The sequence below is a fragment of the Toxotes jaculatrix genome, chromosome 15 (genome assembly GCF_017976425.1).
Source record: "Toxotes jaculatrix isolate fToxJac2 chromosome 15, fToxJac2.pri, whole genome shotgun sequence".
Classification (NCBI taxonomy): domain Eukaryota; kingdom Metazoa; phylum Chordata; class Actinopteri; family Toxotidae; genus Toxotes; species Toxotes jaculatrix.
Window position 1 is genome coordinate 9,482,900 of NC_054408.1, and position 21,820 is coordinate 9,504,719.

Consider the following 21,820-nt stretch of genomic DNA (forward strand, 5'->3'; position numbering starts at 1 on the left):
TTGTCCTTAATCTTATCTCATCAGATTGGCTTTTCTAATCTGCTTCTTGAAAGCTTATGAAACTAATCGTCGCACACAGTGACAGTGCAGTGGGTGACTGAGACATTATGTGCTTGTGACTCAGCAAATGGGGCAACCCAGGCCGTTTGTATTTGAAGGCCAGCCTGAAGAGTCTAAATCAGATTAGGTCCTCAAAGCCACAGGCGTCTGGTGAACTTAGATAATCTATTACACTTTGTTTATTTAACCCTGTTCGATTGTTTTCTTGCATTTAAAGTTCTAGCACGGACACTGCTTGCACCAGGAAAGGAAAGAAACCCAGAGAGTAAGGAAAATCTGTTTTGACAGGATGCGCCCCTAAAGTCACACCTCTATCCATCCCTAAATAAATGAACCTATAAAGACCTAATGGCTTCATAACAGGAGACGATGAGAAGGCCCATTTAAATCCTTGTAAATCAGGTTTGGCTGGCCCTTTAATTAACTTGTAAATTAATGCACCATGCTGTGTAAATTGGAGGGTGATAAATATTCATGTAGTTACCTAAGAAAAGGGCAAAGACATATCACAGACACAACCAGAACGGGTTTGCAAGCAGCACACTTTATGGGACAATCGCCCACCTTAGTGGTATTTTATAGACAGCTCATTTGCATTTCTCATGCTTCATGGGTTTAGCAGAGTCACTCCCTCTGCCTCTGTTTTCACTTCTCAGTAGCCCCCCACCCCCACCACCCATTTTCTGTTTATCTTGCCAGTGTCGGGTCAGTATGTACAAGGCAGGTTGTCATGGACTTGAAACTCTTCTGGCGGGGACAGACTACTCATAATTTATCAAAGGTTTGAGCAACAGCAGATACCGCAAATGTTACTCACTTAAAGCAACACATTCACAAAACAGTCAGTCTGCAGTAGTTGTTTGTTATCAGAGAGCGTTAAGGTTCAGATCCAAGCCTGTGTCTGTCATGTTGGAAACCTAATATAAACAGAGAGGGAACCCTCCTTATCCTACAGGGAGATATCTGAGCCCGGTTCAGGCAGCCAACTTTGCTACATCTATTTATATCAATGTGCATTTATAGCACATTAGGCACAGCTCAAATAATGAAAAGAAGGCAACTAGAAGACACAGAACACAAAAATATGCATCACTACCCGTGGAACAAATCTCTAAGTTAAAGACTGTTTGAGGGAAGGATGGCAAGAGGCTGTTGCTTGATTTGACTCTTTCTCCATGGTGGCAGTAGCCAGATCATTGCCTCTGGTGGTGTAAATGCACAGGACATAGTAATTGACCTTGCCGCTGAAGACAGGGTGGTTTGGTGCTGAGCCAGCACTGTGGGATCTGAAAGAAAATGGGGTTATAAGGTGGGGGGTGTTGGATGTGTGCGAATAAGGTGGGGGTAGATTTCCCTATACTATCATTATGGGACATGTGACTATTAAAAAGTGGCACAATACAGCTACAGATTATTGACAGGCGATGTACTTTAACTGGCAATAGGGACTTAGATTAATCCACACTTCATTACAGATCGTAACTAAGTGTGATTTCTATGGCTGTTTGCTGTAGCCACGTTTGACCCACATAACGTGACATAAAACAACACCCCGTACAGGCTGTTTTCGTCAGCGAAACAGCACCGTGCCTCTGCTGGGCAGGATGAGGTGAGCGCATCTCATCCCCTCAGGTCAAAGGCTGCCTATTGGCTGTCAGCAGCACACTCTCATCACCACCACACAGCGGTACCCAGCTGGCTCCCGCGTTTCATCATTACGCACATTACCGGCATTGACGCATCAAGATCAGGAGAACTTTTTGCGTCATCGTGATCACTTATTTTTTTATTTTTTTCATATAACCATACATGGGTCATTCCTCTGTTTCGTTGGCAGAGGGAGGTTTGTTATTTCGTATTTGATTAAGCTTTAACCTAAAGTAACCTCAGACATTTTGGACATACGTTGTCATCTTATTAAATCTGTTGCGCCGTCACACTCCTGCTTCTGAATGTGAAGACAAATACTAGAGACAAAGCAGCCGGAAACGGACCATAACTGAGCAGCTCAGCTACGCCGGGAGCTCCGGGCAAAAATGAATACAGCAGGACAGCGTTATAAAATAAAATACAACACGCTGCTCTGCGTCTGCTCTTCCCAAATTCTCGAGTTAGTTATTCATCGTGGACACCTGTGCTTCCGCTGCGGACTGATGAAGGAAGAGGGGCTAGAAAATCCCGTTCAGGTCGTGAATGCGCACTGGTTTGATGACGCAGAGGGAATATTAAATTCCTGTGACAAAGCTGCAGTCTCGACTAGCTGGTGTTTACCAGTTGGAGAGAGAGACTGGAATGACTCCCTCTACAGTCACGTTGAAATATAATCAAGGGGTTGTGGAAAACATCACTGCGAAAAGCATGGGCTGTGTGAATTAAAAAAAAACCCAGTAGCCTAATAAATAAGAATTAGAAGTAAATTAACTTTCCAAAATATCCATCATGCCTTACTCCTTCACTCTGCATATAATTAGCCTGTATATTTGGGTAACTGTCTGTCTAATGTGTTTTATAATCCACCCCAACCCCTTCAATTACGCAGATGCGGGCTTTATAGTTCAAGAACATTTTGTTTGGTAGGCCTATACATATCCTGATAAAAAATCCTCACAGTGGCCAAGTGTTAGATCATAGGACCAGAGCTGCTATAAATAAAGCTACAGTCCTGACTGACTACGCTCAAATGAGTCGGAAGAGGGCAGAGTGATAGTAGGAGGGCCTTTTCCTTCTCTCTCTCTCCTTTGAACGAAGCCATCTCACTCCAGCATTCATCCCGTTTCCACCAATAGGCCCAATGAGCTGACTGCGCACCACCCACTATCGGTGTGTGTGTGTGTGTATTTTTTTCCCTTCTCCTTTCCCTTCTTTTTTTAAACCAGAGCTGGATGTGTAGATCGTCACATGTTGTTTCCCCTCCTAAGCCCGGACACTAGGAGACATGTGTTATTTATTGCTCAGCTGTGGGAGAAGACGAACGAACGCACAACCGGCTCTGGAAATAGAGGATTAAAATAAAGCGAGTCGTTTCTTTTGCAACTCGAGGAAAAAAAAGCATTGTGTCTGATCGCAGAGGACGCGAGAATGGCGAGTCCGCCAAACACGGGAGATCAGTCGTTATTACCCAGCAATGCGAACGTGAACAGCAACATCAAGAAATGCGGATATCTTAAGAAGCAGAAACACGGGCACAAGCGCTTTTTTGTTTTGAAAGAGCCGAGCGAAGGTTTCCCTGCGCGGCTGGAGTACTACGAGAGCGAGAAGAAATGGAAAAACAAATCGGCCGCGAAGAGAGTTATTCCTCTAGACTGCTGCCTCAATATCAACAAGCGAGCGGACGCAAAATACAAATATCTTATTGCTCTTTATACCAAGGATGAATATTTCGCCGTGGCGGCGGAAAACGAGCAGGAGCAGGAGAGCTGGTACCGAGTACTAACGGATTTAATAGCAGAGGGGAAAGTGTATGACGGCTCGGCGTCCAACTCAGCGTCCTCGCTGGTTGGCTTCGACGAGGCGAGCTACGGTGTAATAACGCCGGTCACCGCTGTCTACAAGGAGGTATGGCAAGTTAATCTGAAATCCAAAGGCCTGGGGCAGAGCAGAAATTTGACCGGGGTGTACAGGCTGTGTCTCTCCAGCCGGACTATCAGCTTTGTCAAGCTGAACTCAGAGATTGCCTCCGTCATCTTACAGCTGATGAATATCCGGAGGTGCGGCCACTCTGACAGCTTTTTCTTCATTGAAGTGGGGAGATCCGCAGCCACTGGACCCGGGGAGTTATGGATGCAAGCTGATGACTCCGTGGTGGCACAAAACATCCACGAAACAATCTTGGAGGCGATGAAAGCCATGAAGGAGCTGTCGGAGTTCCGTCCGCGCAGCAAAAGCCAGTCATCTGGTACAAACCCAATCTCTGTGCCCACTCGGAGGCACTTGAACAATCTCCCCCCAAGTCAGACCGGGCTTCCCCGGCGATCACGCACAGACAGCATGGCTGCTACCTCTCCTGTGAGCAAATTTTCCTCCTGTCGAATACGCACGGCCAGCGAGGGCGATGGCACCATGACACGCCCCATGTCAGTGACTGGGAGCCCACTTAGCCCGGGGGTGCACAGAACCCTCCTAAGCAGATCTCACACCATTACAACTCGCCCTTGTCGGACATTTGAATCTTCTTCCCTCCAGCACAGTAAGTCCATGTCCATGCCACTGTCTCATTCCCCGCCCATAGCCACCCCTAGCCTAGTGAGTCTGTCCTCCTGCCCGGACAGCAGTGCTCCTCGCCCCTCAAGCTGCAGTGCCTCCTTCTCAGGCTCCCCTAGTGATGCTGGCTTTATATCGTGTGAGGAGTATGGCTCTAGTCCTGCAGATGCACGGGACCTCAGGCTACCGCTCACCCTCCGTAGCAACACTCCGGAGTCTATCAAAGCTGACACCCCCCCCTCCCGGGACAGCAGTGAGCTTGATGGCTATATGGTGATGGAACGACAGAAACAGAATGGTTACCGTCGGTTACCGGAACTGGACAAGGCTTATCGAAAGCGCACATACTCCCTCACCACCCCTCGCCAGCAGAGGGGTCCCCCGCAAGTATCTTCAGCATCCCTAGATGAGTATACTCTCATGAGGGCCACATACACCAGCGGAAGCCAGTCTTCTCGCAGGAGCCACACTGCCTCCCCTAAAGGGACCTATCCTGAGGATTACAGGGATGTCCAGATTGGATCTAACGGTCTCCAAGCTGACAGTGGCTATATGCCCATGATGCCAGGTGTGACACCTCAGACACCGGGGTCTAAGGATGACCCCTACATGCCCATGAGCCCCATGTGTGTCTCTGCTCCGAAGCAGATCATCAATCCACGTTCACACTCCTCTTCAGCAGGGCTGGCCCCACGCACAGACTCCCCTGGGAGTGTTTCTCTGGAGGACAGTGGCTATATGCGCATGTGGTGTGGAACCAAGATGTCAGTGGAGAGCACTGATGGAAAGCTCTCTAACGGAGAGTACCTGAATATGTCTCCAGTTGACCCTCTGGTGTCTCTCACACCCCCAGACTACATCCTTAGTCCCACAGGAGGAGATCCCCACCCCCAACAACATCACAGACAGCCTTATTCGTACAGCTCCCTACCACGCTCACTTAAAGGTCCATTGCAGCGCAACGGGTCCACAGACACAGACCAGTATGTGGTGATGAGTTTACAGAGACAGCGGATAGAAGAGGAGTCCAACTATTGTCCTGTCTCTCCAGGAGACTCAGTAGCCAGCAGCTCTCCAGGAACACCAGGCACCCCATCCTCTGCTCCATCTCCTCTCAGACTGGCACGGATTGATGGGGGTCTGGTACACCGGAGTAGGGTGTGTCGGCCCACCCGCCTGGCTCTGGAATCCCTCAAAACATTACCATGTATGAGCGAGCACCCCCTTCCCTCAGAGCCGCGCAGCCCCGGAGAGTACATCAACATAGACTTTAGCAGCGCTACTTGCGACCCACTGGCATCCACAGTGTCAGAGAGCTCCGAGTCCTCTGAGAGTTTAATGTGTGGAAAGAGGGGATCCCCACCACTCTATGCTAATGTTGACGTCAGCTCCCCAGGTCACCTTGGTTCACAACAAGCTAGTGGTTCCTCCCCTGCAGGGTGCCTAAACCACACGCCTGAAGTCTTGACTTCTCCTCTGGTGAATGCCCAGCAAAGCATGCAGGGAGATGAGGAGGAAGAAGAGGAGAAAAGCACAGAGGGACAGACAGAGGAGAGGGGGATGGTAGAGGAATATCCTCTCCAACAGCAGGTGAGCCTGGTGTGTCAGCCTGCTTCAGTCAAGGATGACTACACTGAGATGACTTTCAGCCCTCATGCCCCTCTCCCTGCTCTCTGCACCACTGATGCTGCTTCCCTCCCCACCAGTCCTACTGCCTGTGTCCAGAGACTCAGCCTTGAGAGCAGCATTGTGGATGGGGTGCCCCATGTGCCAGAGGACTCTTTTCTCATGGGGGGTCCTTCATTATCTGTCACCCCCGTGGATCCACACAGGGGGGCCAAAGTGATCAGGGCGGACCCTCAAGGGCGCCGGCGGCACAGTTCTGAGACTTTTTCCTCCACCACCACTGTCACACCTGTGTGTCCATCATTTGCCCACGACACCAAACGGCACAGCTCTGCCTCTGTGGAGAATGTATCCCGCTCTGTTCGCAGCTCTGAGGGACCTGACGAGGACTATGGCAGCAACAGCCCCATGTGCAGGGAGACCTCAGCTGGTTATCAAAATGGACTGAATTACATTGCCTTAAACTTGATGGAGGGAAACTTTGGAGGATGCAGGTTAGGGGGCTGTGATGGACTCCTGAGGTTCAAGACAGCCTGTGGCTGCAAGGGTGGCATGAATGGTTTCAACAGTAGCCCTTACGCCAGCCTGGGATTCAAGGAAACTGCTGCTGCTGTGAAAGGTGAGTGTTTTCATACATGTCGCACACACTCATTCATTCAGTAGGTTTTCATTCATGAAGGGAGTGGTGTCAGGGCTTGAGTACGTTAGAGATCCGCCTCAGGGCCACTGTTTACTCTGTGGAGATAGGCTGCTCGTTGCTAAGCAGCAGTTCTGAGAACATTTTCATTCCAAAGTTGAGAGTAAAGACTATCTTTCAGAGAATGTGCTGAAAACAGACGGCTTTGTTTGTACGTCTACAGCAGAGCCTGCGTGTTTAAAATTGATAACTCACTGACTGCTAAACATAACACTATTTATTTTTTAGTTTGTGTCTCTGCTTTACAAAACAGGATTAACTCCCTAGTAATAACAACCTAGATTGTTATGTAATCAAATGTAGCTTACAGTGTTAATCAGTTGGATCCAATATTTCATTTACACTAGTTACAAACTCATACATGTGTGTTAGAAAAGCAATTTTTGGTATGTAAACACAGGCCATAGGAGTCTGGGGAGGTAAAGTTGTTCTGAGCATTGCTGTTGGGTGTAGGCTGTGATGTTTAGATAGCATTAGTCACTTACTCGTCACACCCATGACACATCAACAGATCTCAAAGCTGCGTGACACTGAGGAGAACTTTTGCTTGTGTCGGTTTTTTTTATGTTTGAAACTGCACAGAGATGTTGGAGCAGTAGCGCCGGAAAACAAGCAGGTTCTGTCCAAAATTAAGAGCTTAGAATTAGTGTATCCATACATTTTTACAACTCCTAAAACATAAGCTGTATTTCAATTCAGGATTCACTTGATTTAAATTAGATTTTATTTTATTTTGAAACAGTTTTATTTTGAAAACAATGACCAGATATATTTTAATCTCTTACTTGATGTTGCTCTTCTGTGTGTGTGTGTGTGTGTGTGAATGGTGGGCTCTGGTTTCCCCTTCATGACGCCTTTTTTTTTTATTTAAAAAAACATCTAATATGAGTCAGTGACACATGATATGCATACAGTGGGGAAAAAAATTATATCATAGTGTAGAATGTAGGCTAGCATTTAATAAGACTGGTATGTGTGTGAAAAAGCTGTGAAATCCTTGCTGTCTTTTTGGGAAAGAACCGTTGCCATCAAAATATTACCTTTCACCTCAATTATTTGCTGTTGCATCAGCGGCTTTTCACGCACTCTAAATGGCAGGGATTATGTACCGGGATAGATGACCTGGCAGGGGCATGTCAGAAGCTGCTGTTGTTTAAAAAGAAAACACAGTGTGTTAGGATCATCGTGAGTCAGGAGTCAGTGTTCCTCATGGTGAAATACAAGAATTTAATTGCTGCTTGTAGTTTCACAACCAAGTTGTCTGTGTTTGTCTCTGTCTGTGTTGGCTCTAATGCTGTGAGCACAGCTAGTGTGGAGCTTGGTGGAAGCCATCGGGTTCCCCAGAAAAACAAGTGAGTCAGTTGTTTATCAGTTGTCAGGTACTGGGTTTCAGGAGTGGAATGCGGGCAGTGTGCAAAGGTTGCTGGGAGAGGTGAATGCTCACTTGTTTTTCTAACCTGGTGGGATGGACTCAGAGGGGGGATGGGAGGATTCTCTTTTTTTCCACTGTGAACAACTTCATAAACATGCCAATGAAACAGTTTTACACAGGACTAATTCAAAACTAATGTTTGGATGAACATGACGTAAAATATGACGTAAACCAGGCACACACACACACATACATGTGCACCCTCATATCTATTGAGAGCCTCCCATTTTTATTGGGACGTCATCAGTTTATTGTGTCCTGGTACTTTTATGTCTCAGGGCCCAAATGTTGAATTTTGACCCTCAGTGGAGACGGTGGTGCAAGGCTATAGAAGCAGAGGAGGAGGAAAGAGGGAGGTCAAACAACAATGGTGATGGATGGATAGATGGATGACTTGTTTTTTTCAAGTCCAACAAAATAGACAATTGAGCTTTTGGCTGATGGAAGGGAGAGAGTGAGGGGGAGGAATGGAAGAGTAAGAAGGAAAGAAAGAAAAAAAAAAACACAAAGCAATGGAGATGAGTGTTGTTCCAGTAAGAGTTGGTCTTTGCTGCTGTATCTTATATAAACCCTTCCTAACAAATTTCTTTGTATCTTGCGTTTGTGACCAGTGCAGCAAGACATATAACCCTTCGGTTTCTTGTGTGTGTGAGAGAAAGAGAGGGTAGACCTGTTTACTACAAGAGGACAGGCTTCACCACCCACACGAGCCATGGTTTTTATTCCATTCAGTACATCAGTTTGAAACAGGCAGATTAGGGAAATACAAATCACCTGTCCTCATTTGGCAATGTGGTGTGAGGTAGAGGTGGAGAGGGAGAGAGATACTGCTTCCCAGCTCAACAAACATGCAAATATGGAAGCATATCTTACCTGGCTGGTGTTTGTTGAGTCTGTTAGTTGGTATGTTGCACTGTTGTTGTTTGGGTTTTGGCCCTGACCCTAAGTGCAGGAGAGAGAGAGGGGGGGCTGTTAAGCTTTCAGTGCACACTTTCTGGCCCTGCCGAACATGTCAGTTTCTTGACCTTTGAACTAGAACTGTGTGTTTGTGTGTGAGTTAGTGTGTGTGTGTGTGTGTGTGAGAGAGGCTTTGTGAGAGATATCGCCATCACGGCATTTCCAGAAGTCCACACACCTACTGGTAAAGAAAAATAGAGGCATGTGTCCTATTTTTACAACTTTTTTACTCCCTTTCTTTGGCTGCTCCTTTTACAGTACATTTGTATTACCACTTCTCTTGTCTCCGTAAAAGCGTCTTTATCATCCCCCTGTCATTTTCTTTTCTCTCTTCAGTCCTCAGTTAACTAATGATTCTCTCTCTAGCTAAAAACAGTCCTATGTGCGTTGGGAGGGGGTCAGGGAAAAAACCGACTCTCCACTCTCCATTTGTGGGCCCAGACTACCCCCCCCCCCCGGCACCACACACACACACACACACTTCCACTTTGTGTGTCTTCGTCTCTGTGTGGGTACATATACACAACCATCAGCAGATGGTGGAGGGGTAGGGGGGTCAGGGGTTTTGCACCTGCCCCGCCAAGCAGTGCTCACTGGTTATCTGGCCCTTCAGAGGAGAGTGACAATACGCTAATGACTGGCCACCATCTGCCACAACAACAGCGGGGAGAAGGTGGGGGTGTGGCGAAGCAGTTTCAAGAAGCCATACACCAACCCCCCCTTTTCCTCCTATGCCTCTCCTCCTCCTCCCCCGTTTCTCCTTTTCTTCTCTGCAGGCATTGGTTTCTGTTTTTCAGAAATCATGTGATTCAACCTTCCCCACCCCCCTTACACACACAAACACACTCCTTCACCACACCGGTGTGTTCCAGCCTTGTGTTTTTCCTGTTGTTATCTGACCTCAGTGGACTGGCTCTGATTGGCTTTTCACACCAGAGGCCATAGAGGATTGTCTAACGATGCATTAAACAATTAGCTAATCATATCTGATTAGAGCTTCTAACAAGACTCTCACTCCTCTTGCTTCTTGGTTTATCTCACACTGCCAAGCACAATAACACAAAGCCAAGTGCTTTGAACAATTGATTTGAAATGTCCAGAGCTGCATATACTTCATACTGGAAAGTCTGACATATGAGAATCAGGAGCTAGCTGCTAAACCTTTTTAATACAAGAAGCAACTATATTCATGTATTTGTCTATCAGGTTTCATGTTTTTTGACAGCACAACTCATGAGTACAGTGAGACTGCACACATCGTCATCATCATCATCATCATCATCATATATAGAGTATTTCCTGTACAAAGAGCACTTTACTAGGTTGTACTAATGCTTATATATCATATTACAAATTTGCAGTGAAGGAGCCTTTTCTTAGCCGAGAACATTTAACTCCACAAACAATAGCTCTACTTGATGACGTACAGTATTTTTTTTGAGGAACATACAGTCTCTGTCCTCACCTGTCCTGTACACGCCTCCCTGACAGATACCCATACACAGCACTCCTGACTGCCTGATACATAACTCTTTGAGCAAAGTAGGGCAGGATGTTCCAACACTAGATAAAAACAAAGTCAACATACCATATCCTCAATTTAGCTTGGAGGTAAGAGGGATTACATTCACTTCAGGATTAGACATTGTTGAGGAGCTTGTTTTTCTGGAGGTAGAGGAAGAGATAGAGCTTCTATGTGTGCACTTGCCATATAGTAATTACATACACATGCACGCACACGCACATACACAACATCAGGTAAGTTCAGTTTAGTCCAGTGGTTAAAGGCTGAGTCATTCATAAACAGACTAGCTCATTGTAAACTCTTCTCAGAGTCTTTGGACCACATTGCTGTATTAATGGTTTTCCATAGAAGTTTTTGGCGATTACGGAGTCAAGCATAACATTAGACACTGGTCATAACATTAGGTTGTTGTTTTGTTGGTCAGACAGAGGTGTGGGAGGTCAGAGGTGAAGAGTCAGTCAGTAGCACACAACAGACATCCTGCTCTATTACCATCAGGAAGACCCCTCATCATGCCTTTGCTTGTCTGCGTCTGTGCAGCCAATCCAGCTCTCCGTCAGCTCTGTGATTACCTCCACTGCCAGCTTAAAGGTGGACCAGCAAGGTCCCCAACCCAGCCATTTCCTGTTTGTACCTTTTGTACAGAACAGCAAGATGGAATAAAGGCACAACATTCCTGTCTTGAACAGGCTGTGTAAAAGGGGCTAGTATTTGTTTGGTGGAGCACTGTTGTAGATCAGGGAGGAGCCAGCAGGGCAGGAATGTAAACAGAACATATCTGAGCCTGCTGATCTCTCCCTATCTATGGGAGGGAACCTGCTCCTAACATCAGTTTTGTTGTTTTCCAAAGCCTGATTTCCAGCATGCATATATTTAAAAAACAAAACAAAACAGTTGGTGATCCTCTTCCTTCCTTGCTGTCGCTGTTCAGAAGTACAGTTGGAGCAGTTCCCCTACAAGCCCATTAACTTAACTCTGCAACAACATGAAACTACTCAAGCAGGCGATGCATCAACAGACACGGGGCACTTGTTTACACTGCCTCAGAAGCACTGGAGAGGAGGCTGCTAATGCATGCCTGTGTGTGTGTCCTAACCGTGAATGGAGCAGCGCTAAATTTAGCCTGTGAGAACTAAATAAATAATGAACAGAGCCTGTGTGTGTGTGTGCACATATGTGTGTGTAGGGTTGGGACAGGGGGCACAGACATGGGTGGTTGGGAGGGGTGGAGGGATGTGTGTATGTGCTCAAAAAAAGGAGGGGTAGGAGCCATTGGGTTCATTCCCCCGCTGGACCTCTGTCCCTTTCTCTCAATAACCCCCCCTCCCCTCCCCCGTCACCCCATCTCCCCCCAAAAAATCTCCCCGCCCACCCATACTTTTCTTCCATCAGCATGTGTTTGAATGGTCTGTCTGGCGAGTCCCTATACACCACATTGTCCACTTGCATTGTTCATACAATAATAAGATAAGAAATCCTTTATTAGTCCCTCAGTGGGGACTCATAATGTTTTAGAGTGTTTATGTTCATGTGTACACCTAGCTGCTAATCTGAGCTGTTAGTGATTCAGCTCTCCTTCCCGGTAGATCTCAGTCATTCTCACCCAAGTGTCTGCCTCTACAGGCCACTGACTAACCCAGCCCCTCCAGAAAAAAAAAAAACACACACACACACACACACACATTCAGATTGTTATGGACCGTCGGTCCCATGACCTCACTGCATTCCCGTTCCTCTCTGTCAGGTTGATTCTGTTACTGTGGTTTTTCCACCACTTCCCATCCCAGTGTTTCTATTTTCTTCTGTCTCTGCCGAGCCCCAGCCAGCCCAGGTGGCCACAGGAGTGAAATCAATTATTTTATTTTTCAAATGAACTCTGTGGTTCCATATTTTTTGCATTCCTGAGCATCTGTGGAAACACTTTCGCCTCTTCAATGTGTTTTTTCCCCCTCTCTGATGTTTTGGTCATCAATGAGGGTTGTGTTTATAAAGCTTTAAGTTTTGACATTAACATCAGATTTTCGTTTACAGCAAGTATGTAAAAAGAGGGCGAACAGACGTGTGTGTGTTTATGGTGGGAGATGGTGGGAGATGGTGGGGGGGGGGGGGGGGGGGGCACTGGGGACTCTGAATGCCAGGTTTGTTTTAGAGAATGACGATCACATCCAGCTTTGTGAAAACAGCTCTTGTTCACGGCTGGGGAAGAGGGAGAGGAGACGGCGAATGAGGGAAGAAATGCAGCCACATACAAGGGCTGTGTGTGTGTGTGTGTATGTGTCTGCCAAGACTTCCGCTCCCATTTGATAGCTCTGCATGCAAATGAAACCTCACAAACAAGTACACAGGGGCAAGAGTCAGCGCAGCTTTCCACTGGGAGAAAAGCGACACTCTCAAGACACTGAGTTTATAGTATGTGAAAATACACAGCTTTGGTGTGTGTGTGTGGGAGTAAATCTTTGTTTATTTAGCTTCTGCAGGTATGCAATCAAGAATACCAGAGTGTGTGTCTGTGTGTGTTTTGGTGTGTGGGAGTGTTGTTACTGTCTCTTTTGCTGTTCTTTGTTGCTGCCCTGTGTCAGCTGCAGTGCTAAATGCCACTCTGTTTTTACCCTGCCGTGAAAGCACCTGCCACTCCAGTGTCTACCAGCTGAGGAATACACACACTCTCTCCCACACAAACACATGTACACACACACACGCACACACAAAGGCAGGTCCCTGGAAGAGCCCTTATTCTCTTCTATTGGTTTGTCTTATGTAATTAATCACATGCACTGTATGTACACACGTAAATTGATGGAGTATTGACTGGGATATCTCATTCAGTTACATGCAGGTTTGTCTCTGTAATCACATGACATGAAACTCACTTGTGTTTTTTTTTCTTGTCTTCTTCTTCTTTCAGAATGAAGGCTGATGGGTCCTCCCGCCCGTCATCCTCCCCGTCTCCCTCCTTTTCCTGTGAACGTAGGATTTCGCTGCAGCCAAGTGACGAGGTCGCCACAGCGACAGTTGGACCATGCGCTGCAGCCGATGTCCTTTGACCTCTTTGCTGCCTTCAAGGGTCATGGGGGACGACCATCGCCATGGAAACACGGACACTTGACCATTGCCCCAAATCTTCCCTCCGCTTTTCTTGGCACCAAAACATTCAGGCGCCATCGCTGCTGTAGTACTAGAAAAAATAAAAATAACAAGAACTTAAACGGACTTCTAACTCTAACTATAGATAGGTAACTATTTATCTATTTATCTCTGTACGTAGGCCTGCAAAATTATTCTGCAGTATATTGTTATGTTAATTATTGTTGTTATTATAACCATTCATACACTTTCAACTGGCTTTCTTTTGGCTTCAGTCAAGAGCTGCCAGAAACCCTCACCCGAAAACCTGTGAACCAAACCTGGAGAGTACATGTGCCCACACATACACGCAAAAAAAAAAAAAACTTACATGCATACATTACATGTATTTATTTATTTATCATGTCTGTATGCAGTAAATTGAAAATGTGTGTGTACATTTTTATACAGATTGTACTGCAAGAAGAGGTGGCATTAATGAACAGATTTAAAAATCAAAGTTAACATTTGCTTAAAAAAAAAAAAAAAAAACCTACCTCAGCAAAAACCAGGTTGGTACCAATTCACACAGTAGAAATATATATAAAATATTTATTTTCAGAGGTGAATGTTTTTTAGGAATTGCCAATCCAAAGCCTTACTCTAACCATCAGCCCCCACCTGATGGATCTTTTTAGTTTGGACCTATAAACACGCAGTATATCAAAGATTCAACCGATCATCCTAGAGACTGAATGTGCATCAGAGCTGAATGAGAGACAGCCTCTCTGAGATTAAGTTCCTTCTCTTCACACTTACATTTATGACAAGATTATGTATTAAAAATCCAGAGTAATATATTTATTAATACGTCTGAGATGGAGGATTCATACACACTAAAAGAATACTTAGAGGACCTTAGAGGAATACTTGACATTGCATTGCATCACACATGCATTGCAGGTGTCACGCATCCAAACAATGCAGCATGAACAAGGTCCAAGGACCTGACCACCTGATCTGTGGCCTGTCTGAGCCCAAGTCTCAGCACCTTTATACACTTTACCAACTCACCCACTGTTCACCTGTTATATCCTGCACACCCACACAGCCTGCAGGAAGTTATGACCTGTGAGGATGAGAGATGGGAACATGAATGTTTGAAGTTATTTATACAGATTAGCTGGACAGCCCAGTATCTTACAATTTCTCACCTGATGCCTCATTGTGGAGGTCTGTCACACCACACCAGGCAGCACTGAGCAATGTGGTGAATGCAGGACGCAGTCTGACTGGCTGTTCAATGAGCCGCTCGATAGCTTGAATTCATGACCTCCACTGCATGGTCTTGCACTTACAAACTTTCTAGATTGTAACACAAGACACGTTGAATGTAGTACATGCTGTGTTCCGAGCTTGGGAACACACAACCCAACAAACACCACAACAACTGCAACAACAATAATGAAACATGCAGAGGTACCGAATGGAGACTATAATACAGACACAAGCCGAATAAAAGAGACAAACCAGGGGAAGTATCTTATTATTTATCTGAATTCACTGGTACTTAACCTTTGCCTATATACTGTAAATAGTGCGATGTTACAGAGCATTACATCTAAACAAACGCTGCGAAACTTTGAGAGATGTTAAGTTAAGTAACTTATGTTGTTTGTACTGTACATAGTATGTGTTTGAGTGAACTTTCTGATACAACAAAAGCACTAATTAAGTTATATGCTAACCAGTATGGTTTGGCTTTGATTTTTTTTTTTAAACTGTCATGGGATAGTCATGTGAAATGGATGCCACTATGAGGACATTTTCTAATGCTGTAATTCTCAAAAAGATTTTAAGAGAAATCATTATTACTTGACATAGTTAATTCTTGTTACTAAGGTCCAACACAAATGGCATATATGCAATATTTACACTTTTGAAAATTAGTTTACAAAGATGTACCAAATGTATAAATACTGTTAATAGTGTTTGTTAAACCTTAAATCAGATTTTTGCTGTTTGTACGCTTTTTCTTCAAATTTGAAATGGAAACATTTTTCTGTTTGTTTTGAGCAGTGTTTTGCATTTGGATAATGTTTCAAGTTTTTATGCAGCATCTAAAGGTTACGATACGGGCCTGGGCTTATCTTGCTGTGTCTTTCATTGTAAATATTTCATATCTTGCATATTGTGATGCTACTAAGAGATGATAATTTAAACTTAGTTCATTGCTTTAGATTGTATTGATTCTTTATAGACACATGCAATAAATAATGATGTTATTTAAGAGAGCCATTCGCCTGTGTTTCTGTCCTCCTCCCTCTCTCCTCCCCGTCACATCACAAACAAGCACTAGCTTTTCATCTCTCCCTTTGAATAGGCACTCGCTAGAGCAGATGTTTCGATTCAGATTCCTCCCTCTTTCATTAAGAAAACCCTCATTAGGAATGGGAGAAGGAAAGAGACGACACATCTTGATTCTTTCATTTCCCTTGTCCCTCCTTGTTTTCTCTGAGTGTTTTTAAAGCCCTGCTCCCTGTTGAGAAAGCATGTATCAAGAATTGGGTGGAGGCCTAACCTAGCATTGTCTCCAGCATTAGCATTGTTATTGTTTTTCTCTGCTTGCCTCCCAGTCCCCACCCCCAGCAATAGTAATTAGACCAGCATGTTGAAACAGCCCCTGGAACTGGGAGGGAATAAATAACACTGTGATAGGATTATGATTTTGCACCCTTAGCCATATGCTGTCAGATTATTCATTCTCACAGCCTTGTTAATTAAAATGGTAATTAATGCCAAGAAATAGGCCTAATTGTCTGCTATGGCTAGTTTGGGTTGGAGGAGGGGCTGGCTTGTATTTATGTTTGTGCATGGGCTGGGTGAGGGACATGACATCCTTGTACTTAAATCTTAAGCATGTGAGCAGTAAAGTGGTCGAGAACAGCTGGAAAGACGGGGCGGGTCGCTGCGAAATGTGCAGGTTGACTGACAGGGGAGGGGCAGAATGATGGCCTGAAGGTAGATCTCCTCCATTAGGCAGATCTGTCCCATATGTAGAAGCTAAAAGGCTAATGAGAGAGCAAAGTGTGACATAGTCCCTATTAACCAACTCTCATCCATCTCTGCTCTGATCATTGATCCTGTTCTCACTTGTGCTTGACTTGCTCCTCAAGTTTAATTAAAGACAAGACTAAGAGAAGAGATAGAGAATTAGCAGCAGACCATTTAGTTTCTCTGTCTCCTATATTCTGTACTGTCAAAATATCCACATCCTCACTGGTCAGGAGGAGCGGAAAGCTGTGATATTTTCATTATTCAGTTGGGGGAAACTAACACCGACTGAAACATTCAAGATAGAATCATGCAAATCACTATTACAGTAAGACAATGGAAACTCAATGAATTAGCTTGAATGTCGTCTACGAGCTCGCTTGTGTGTGAATTTATGTCTGCGTGGAGGTGAGTTAGTGTTTGTGTGAGTGGGGGGCTGGTTGTGCAACAGTAGATAGGTCCATATGAGCAGCATAAAGTAGCCAGTTGCCCCAGGGAGTCATCAGCCTTATGGACAGAGACCTGCAGTAGCTCCACAGGAAATTCCGGATTGCTGTCTGGGACATGGCCACTACATTAGTGGCGGTGTGTGTGTGTGTGTGTGTGTTCAAGTGTGCTCGGTGGCCATTCGTTGATGTCTCTTGTAACAATCAGTCTTCAGTTGGTTTGTGTGACCAGCCTTGGCCGACATGCAGCATATTTTCTGCATTATAGTGCACGTGGTAGGCTGCATCCATCAGAGAGAGAGTGAGGGAGGTTAACAGTGGTCCCTAAGGTCAAAACAGATACAAGAGAGAAAGCACAAACATTCAGTGAAACACTCAAATCCAAAAATGACAAATACGAAAACATGCAAAGAAGGGAAAACACATTCCACGAGAATTGCTACACCAGAAGTGCTCCAGGACCGCAGAAGCGCTATTGACTCTCTCGCCCTCACACACATACTGTACACCTGGAGCGCTGGAAGGTATGAACACACTTGTGTCATCGTTTCAGTGTTGCATAATTCACCAGCAAAAGTGTAGTAAACAAGAGTTAACTTCCTCTTTGCAATAAAATCTGAGATTGGAGAAACGGTTTCTTCCCACCCACTTTTACGCACAAACACACACGTGTACATACGGTCACATAAACAAAAACACATGCATACCACAGTGAACCTCTATCTATCTATCTATCTATCTATCTATCTATCTATCTATCTATCTATCTATCTATCTATCTATCTATCTATCACAGCCTGGCTGTATTAAAGCAGTAGAAGGAAAGGCTGATGGCTGGCTATGACGGGGATGTTCTGCAAAGTTGTGTTCTTCCACAGTAATGTTTGATTTGAAGTTAAAAGCAGCATGTGAAGGTCTTCCAGGCTTTTGGGAGAGCTCTGTCCTCTGTTTTCTACAAGTTCCCAGACCCTGAAACTATGATTCTTGAGAAATGAGTCAGTATGGAAGTCCCAGTTGGGTCCAACCCAGCATGTATTTTACAGGAATGTGTGTGTGTGTGGGAGTGCCTGTTGCTCACTTTCATGAGTGTGTGTATGTGTGCGTTTCTAAGTATACACATGTGTGTTTGGTCAGCCTGTTCAGCAGACATTCCCAGCTGTTTTCCAGGTAGTGTTCTCACGCTTCTTGTGCATCTCCTGTTTCTCACACTGGTTGCTTTGACTGTAATCCCTACCAACACACACACACACACGCACGCGCGCACACACACATTACTCCGCCTCTTTACCTGGCCACCAGGTGAACAAAAACCCCTTCCTGTCTCTGATGATAGAGAAGCAGCCAAAACAAAGACAGGACAGGGGAAAAACAATCATACTCACTAACAAACAAACACACACAATGGGAGAGGGAATGGGTCAGGTAAGATGTGAAGAGGGAGAAACAGGAAGGCGGGGGCAGGTAAGAGAGGTAGAAAGACAAAGACGGAGAGAAGGGGAGGAGGAGATGAGACATGGGAATGTGCGGGAACCAACAGCGTGAGCTCATGCTCTCTGCTGGCCCTTCCCACTTTGTGTGACTCATACTTGGCAGGTGTGTCTGAAATGTGTGTTTACAGCTGCAGGTCAGCTCAGGGTGTGTCCTCATTACACTGCTGGGGAACATGTTTCCTCAAGCACAAGTAGAGCTTTTCATCACGCCACTGTTTCAACAGCTCTGCTTCTTTATTACCACGCTGCCTGGCCTAATCAATGTGGGAATGAGCAGCAGCGTTTAAAAAACAGTTTTCGGCAACATAAATTCAGAAAACAGTAGCCTTGCAGAGTGGATGATGTAAGGTTTACAAATTTGGAAACTCTTGAGTATGCAGTCCCTTGAAACTAACCACATCCTCCCTGAAGGCACAGTATGAGGGAGAGTTTTTAGGAGTGGGCCTCTGCTATAAGTCCTCTGTTCCCCTCCCTGCTTTTGCCTCAAAATGATGGATGTGGTTGGTGGAGACGGCACACGACCTGCATGCAGACAGTATACAGCCAAAAGCTCCTTAGAAGGAAACACCATCTGCTTCTTAGGCTGCTGAGTGTCGATGAGCCACATGTGCGTATTTCTTTTTGGATGGGTATGAATGTTGGTTTTGTGAAAACGACACATCACCCCCGAGATCTGGATATAACCCACTCTTGTTGGGTCAACTGATGGTTCTCAGCTTTGAAGAAGGAACCCTGATGTGTTGGAACATGCAAGTCAACTTGCTTCTAAATAGTCTCTCTCTCTCACTCTCTGTCATGGACATCCTAATCTGCCAACAAAACACTCTCTCAGCACAAGGTCCACACTGGTGAAATTTCTGTTGACTGATATTGTGGTAATTCTGGCTTTTACAAGCCTCTTTGGGATTAAATCCTAACATCTTTCAGTCTGAAATTGTTTTTGTTATTTTTAGTAACCAATATAGCAGGAAACAAAAGGTTGAATAAGTGTGTGTACACACCACTGCTATGTTTTACTCAAGATTTCAATCTCAAACTGGTCTGGCTCATTCAGTGTTTGGACTGCGGTGTGGGGACAATCATTACGGGAAAGCACAAACACAATTTGACATCTCAGTCAGGTATACAGACAGGTGTGTAGGAGGATTCTGATCTGGAACAGCTCATCCAAAAATATCACAAATGATCAGGTTGCTTGTACCAATGTGCCAGATTTCTGTATAAATGCTTGTATATTGTAACTTAAGAGAGGACAAAAGCATATTTTACATGATAAATGTGTTTTTGTGCAGCAAATGTCCAAAAGAAAAGTTCAGAGAACAAAATAATCTCTTCTTCTGTGTCTGTGAGAACAGGAAAGTTTACCAAACACTACTTTGGCTATTGGATGAGATCGTCTTCATTCCTTAACAGGACATGGAGAAAACAAACCTGCTCAGTTTCCTAACTGGGCTGAAACTGGGATTTTAAAGGCCTCCACTAGCTACCCATTAAGTATTAGCCTCCTGCAGCCATTTTACAGTGATACAGGATGTGGTGATCAGGGATATAAGTGACTGCTCCCATTTCAAAAATACATTCTAAGTTTAGGAATGAAACTTCCAGGTATTCTGTCTTTCTGCTCAGTTACAGCATGTTCACTTCTTGTTTGACTTTTGTGATAAAACCTTTGAAATCTTCAGCACAGAAAATGGGTCACTGAGTCAGCAAACTGACTTCAGTAATTACATCTAATGGTACGTATGTATTCACTTGAATGAACAAGTGGACACTGCGCAGTGGAAACGTTTGGCTGCTTATCTAAATAAATCTCAGAGCACCAAATTTGTTCCTACATAAAAAATACTTACTTTAGACCAACAGATCTTTAGACATGAATGTTAACATAATGTATCTCTTGGTGTTTCTCTGCATAAACATGACCACTCCCCCTCTCCATTCGCTGATATCTCTACCTAACCTGTTCTTACAATGCATTTGTCATCTTAACTGATGACCAGAAATGTTTCTTTTCCTCTAATCTCTGTGTCTCCTCCATCTACATTTTTCTTTATCTCTGATAATGTTCTGAATTCTTAGGGCTCATGTCTTATCACTGCCACTCTCTGTATGACGCACAGAGCCCAGCAAGGACATGCAGTTTCTATGCTACACTGAGACAGTGTCCTCAAGCTGTCAATCTCAGGACAACTGCATGCACGTTTTGAACGTTTCTATATTTACGAGAGATGCAAAATAAGAGCGATAGAAAGTGAATGAGAGCTGAAGGACAATGTTGCCATTGTTTACATTTACATTGAGACTGTTTACATGCTTACAACATCTCTGGTCACAAAAGACATATTCTGCCTGTGCACTGACCTCAAGATGAGGTTGTTGTATGTGTGTGTGAGAAAGCCTTGTACTAAAGTACACAAACAAGTGATAAACATGTTAGGTGGATGGTAGAGCTTGCGGAGAGTGGGTGGAGAAGTGAGGGGGGATGGGAGTCTCATTTGGGAATTACCACATTATTATATGAATGATGGAGGCTGGTAGTGGTGAAGAGAAAATAAATAAGTAATTAGGGAAACACAGTTGGAAAAAAAAAATCAAGGCTTCTTCTTTTCAAGGCAAAAGTGAGAAGAAAAGAGTTGAAGCATTTACAAAACAGAGGCATGGATTAATTTCCCCACTGGATTATTAATTTCATTGACAACAATAACAAAATAGGACTTGAGATACAAAGGATTTCCCTGATTGGCTTCTCCTGTATCAGTGTAATGAAAGCTTTTTTTTCCGTTACTGAGCTCACACAGCAGGTTTCCCGAGTGCTCCAGAGACACTGACACTGTCTGGAAGTGGGCCATCAGTTTCCTTCAATCACCCCAATGTGGAGGGCTGTGTGGCTGACAGCCATCTATAGGGAAGTGATACCCCTCCCCCTCCGAGCACTAATAAACAAACACACAGCCTCCCTCGGAGTCCCCCAGGTGGCCTCAGTCAACACATTGAATGGAGCATCACTCAGTGATGGATCAAGAGAAAGACCATCCACCCATCGCTCATCTTCTCTTCCCCCTTTTCCTCCCAGCTGTCCTCTCCTCCGCTCCTGTTCTCTCCCACTCTTTGATCCACCTTTTCTTGTTTAGCCCCTCTCTCATCCATCTTGGGCGTTCCTGCCCTGCTCTGAGCTCCAGACAGGCAGAGGGGCTCTAGACATCATCCCTCACCCGGCTCTCCCTGCTGGGACAAACAAGTCCCCAGGCGCTCCTGGTAAAGGATGAGCCT

At 44.9% G+C, this 21,820-nt stretch overlaps 1 protein-coding gene across 1 annotated transcript; it reads left to right on the forward strand.

Annotated features, from left to right (window-relative positions):
- The first annotated feature begins 2,847 nt into the window (after positions 1-2,847).
- irs2b (insulin receptor substrate 2b) lies at positions 2,848-15,854 on the forward strand. Its single transcript, XM_041056798.1, has 2 exons — positions 2,848-6,505; positions 13,403-15,854. The coding sequence occupies exons 1-2, from the start codon at positions 3,139-3,141 to the stop codon at positions 13,405-13,407; spliced, it is 3,372 nt and encodes a 1,123-aa protein (XP_040912732.1). The 5' UTR covers positions 2,848-3,138; the 3' UTR covers positions 13,408-15,854.
- Positions 15,855-21,820: the final 5,966 nt, after the last annotated feature.

Coding starts and splice junctions, on each gene's coding strand:
- irs2b (XM_041056798.1), top strand. CDS start 3,139: ATGGCGAGTCCGCCAAACACGGGAGATCAGTCGTTATTACCCAGCAAT.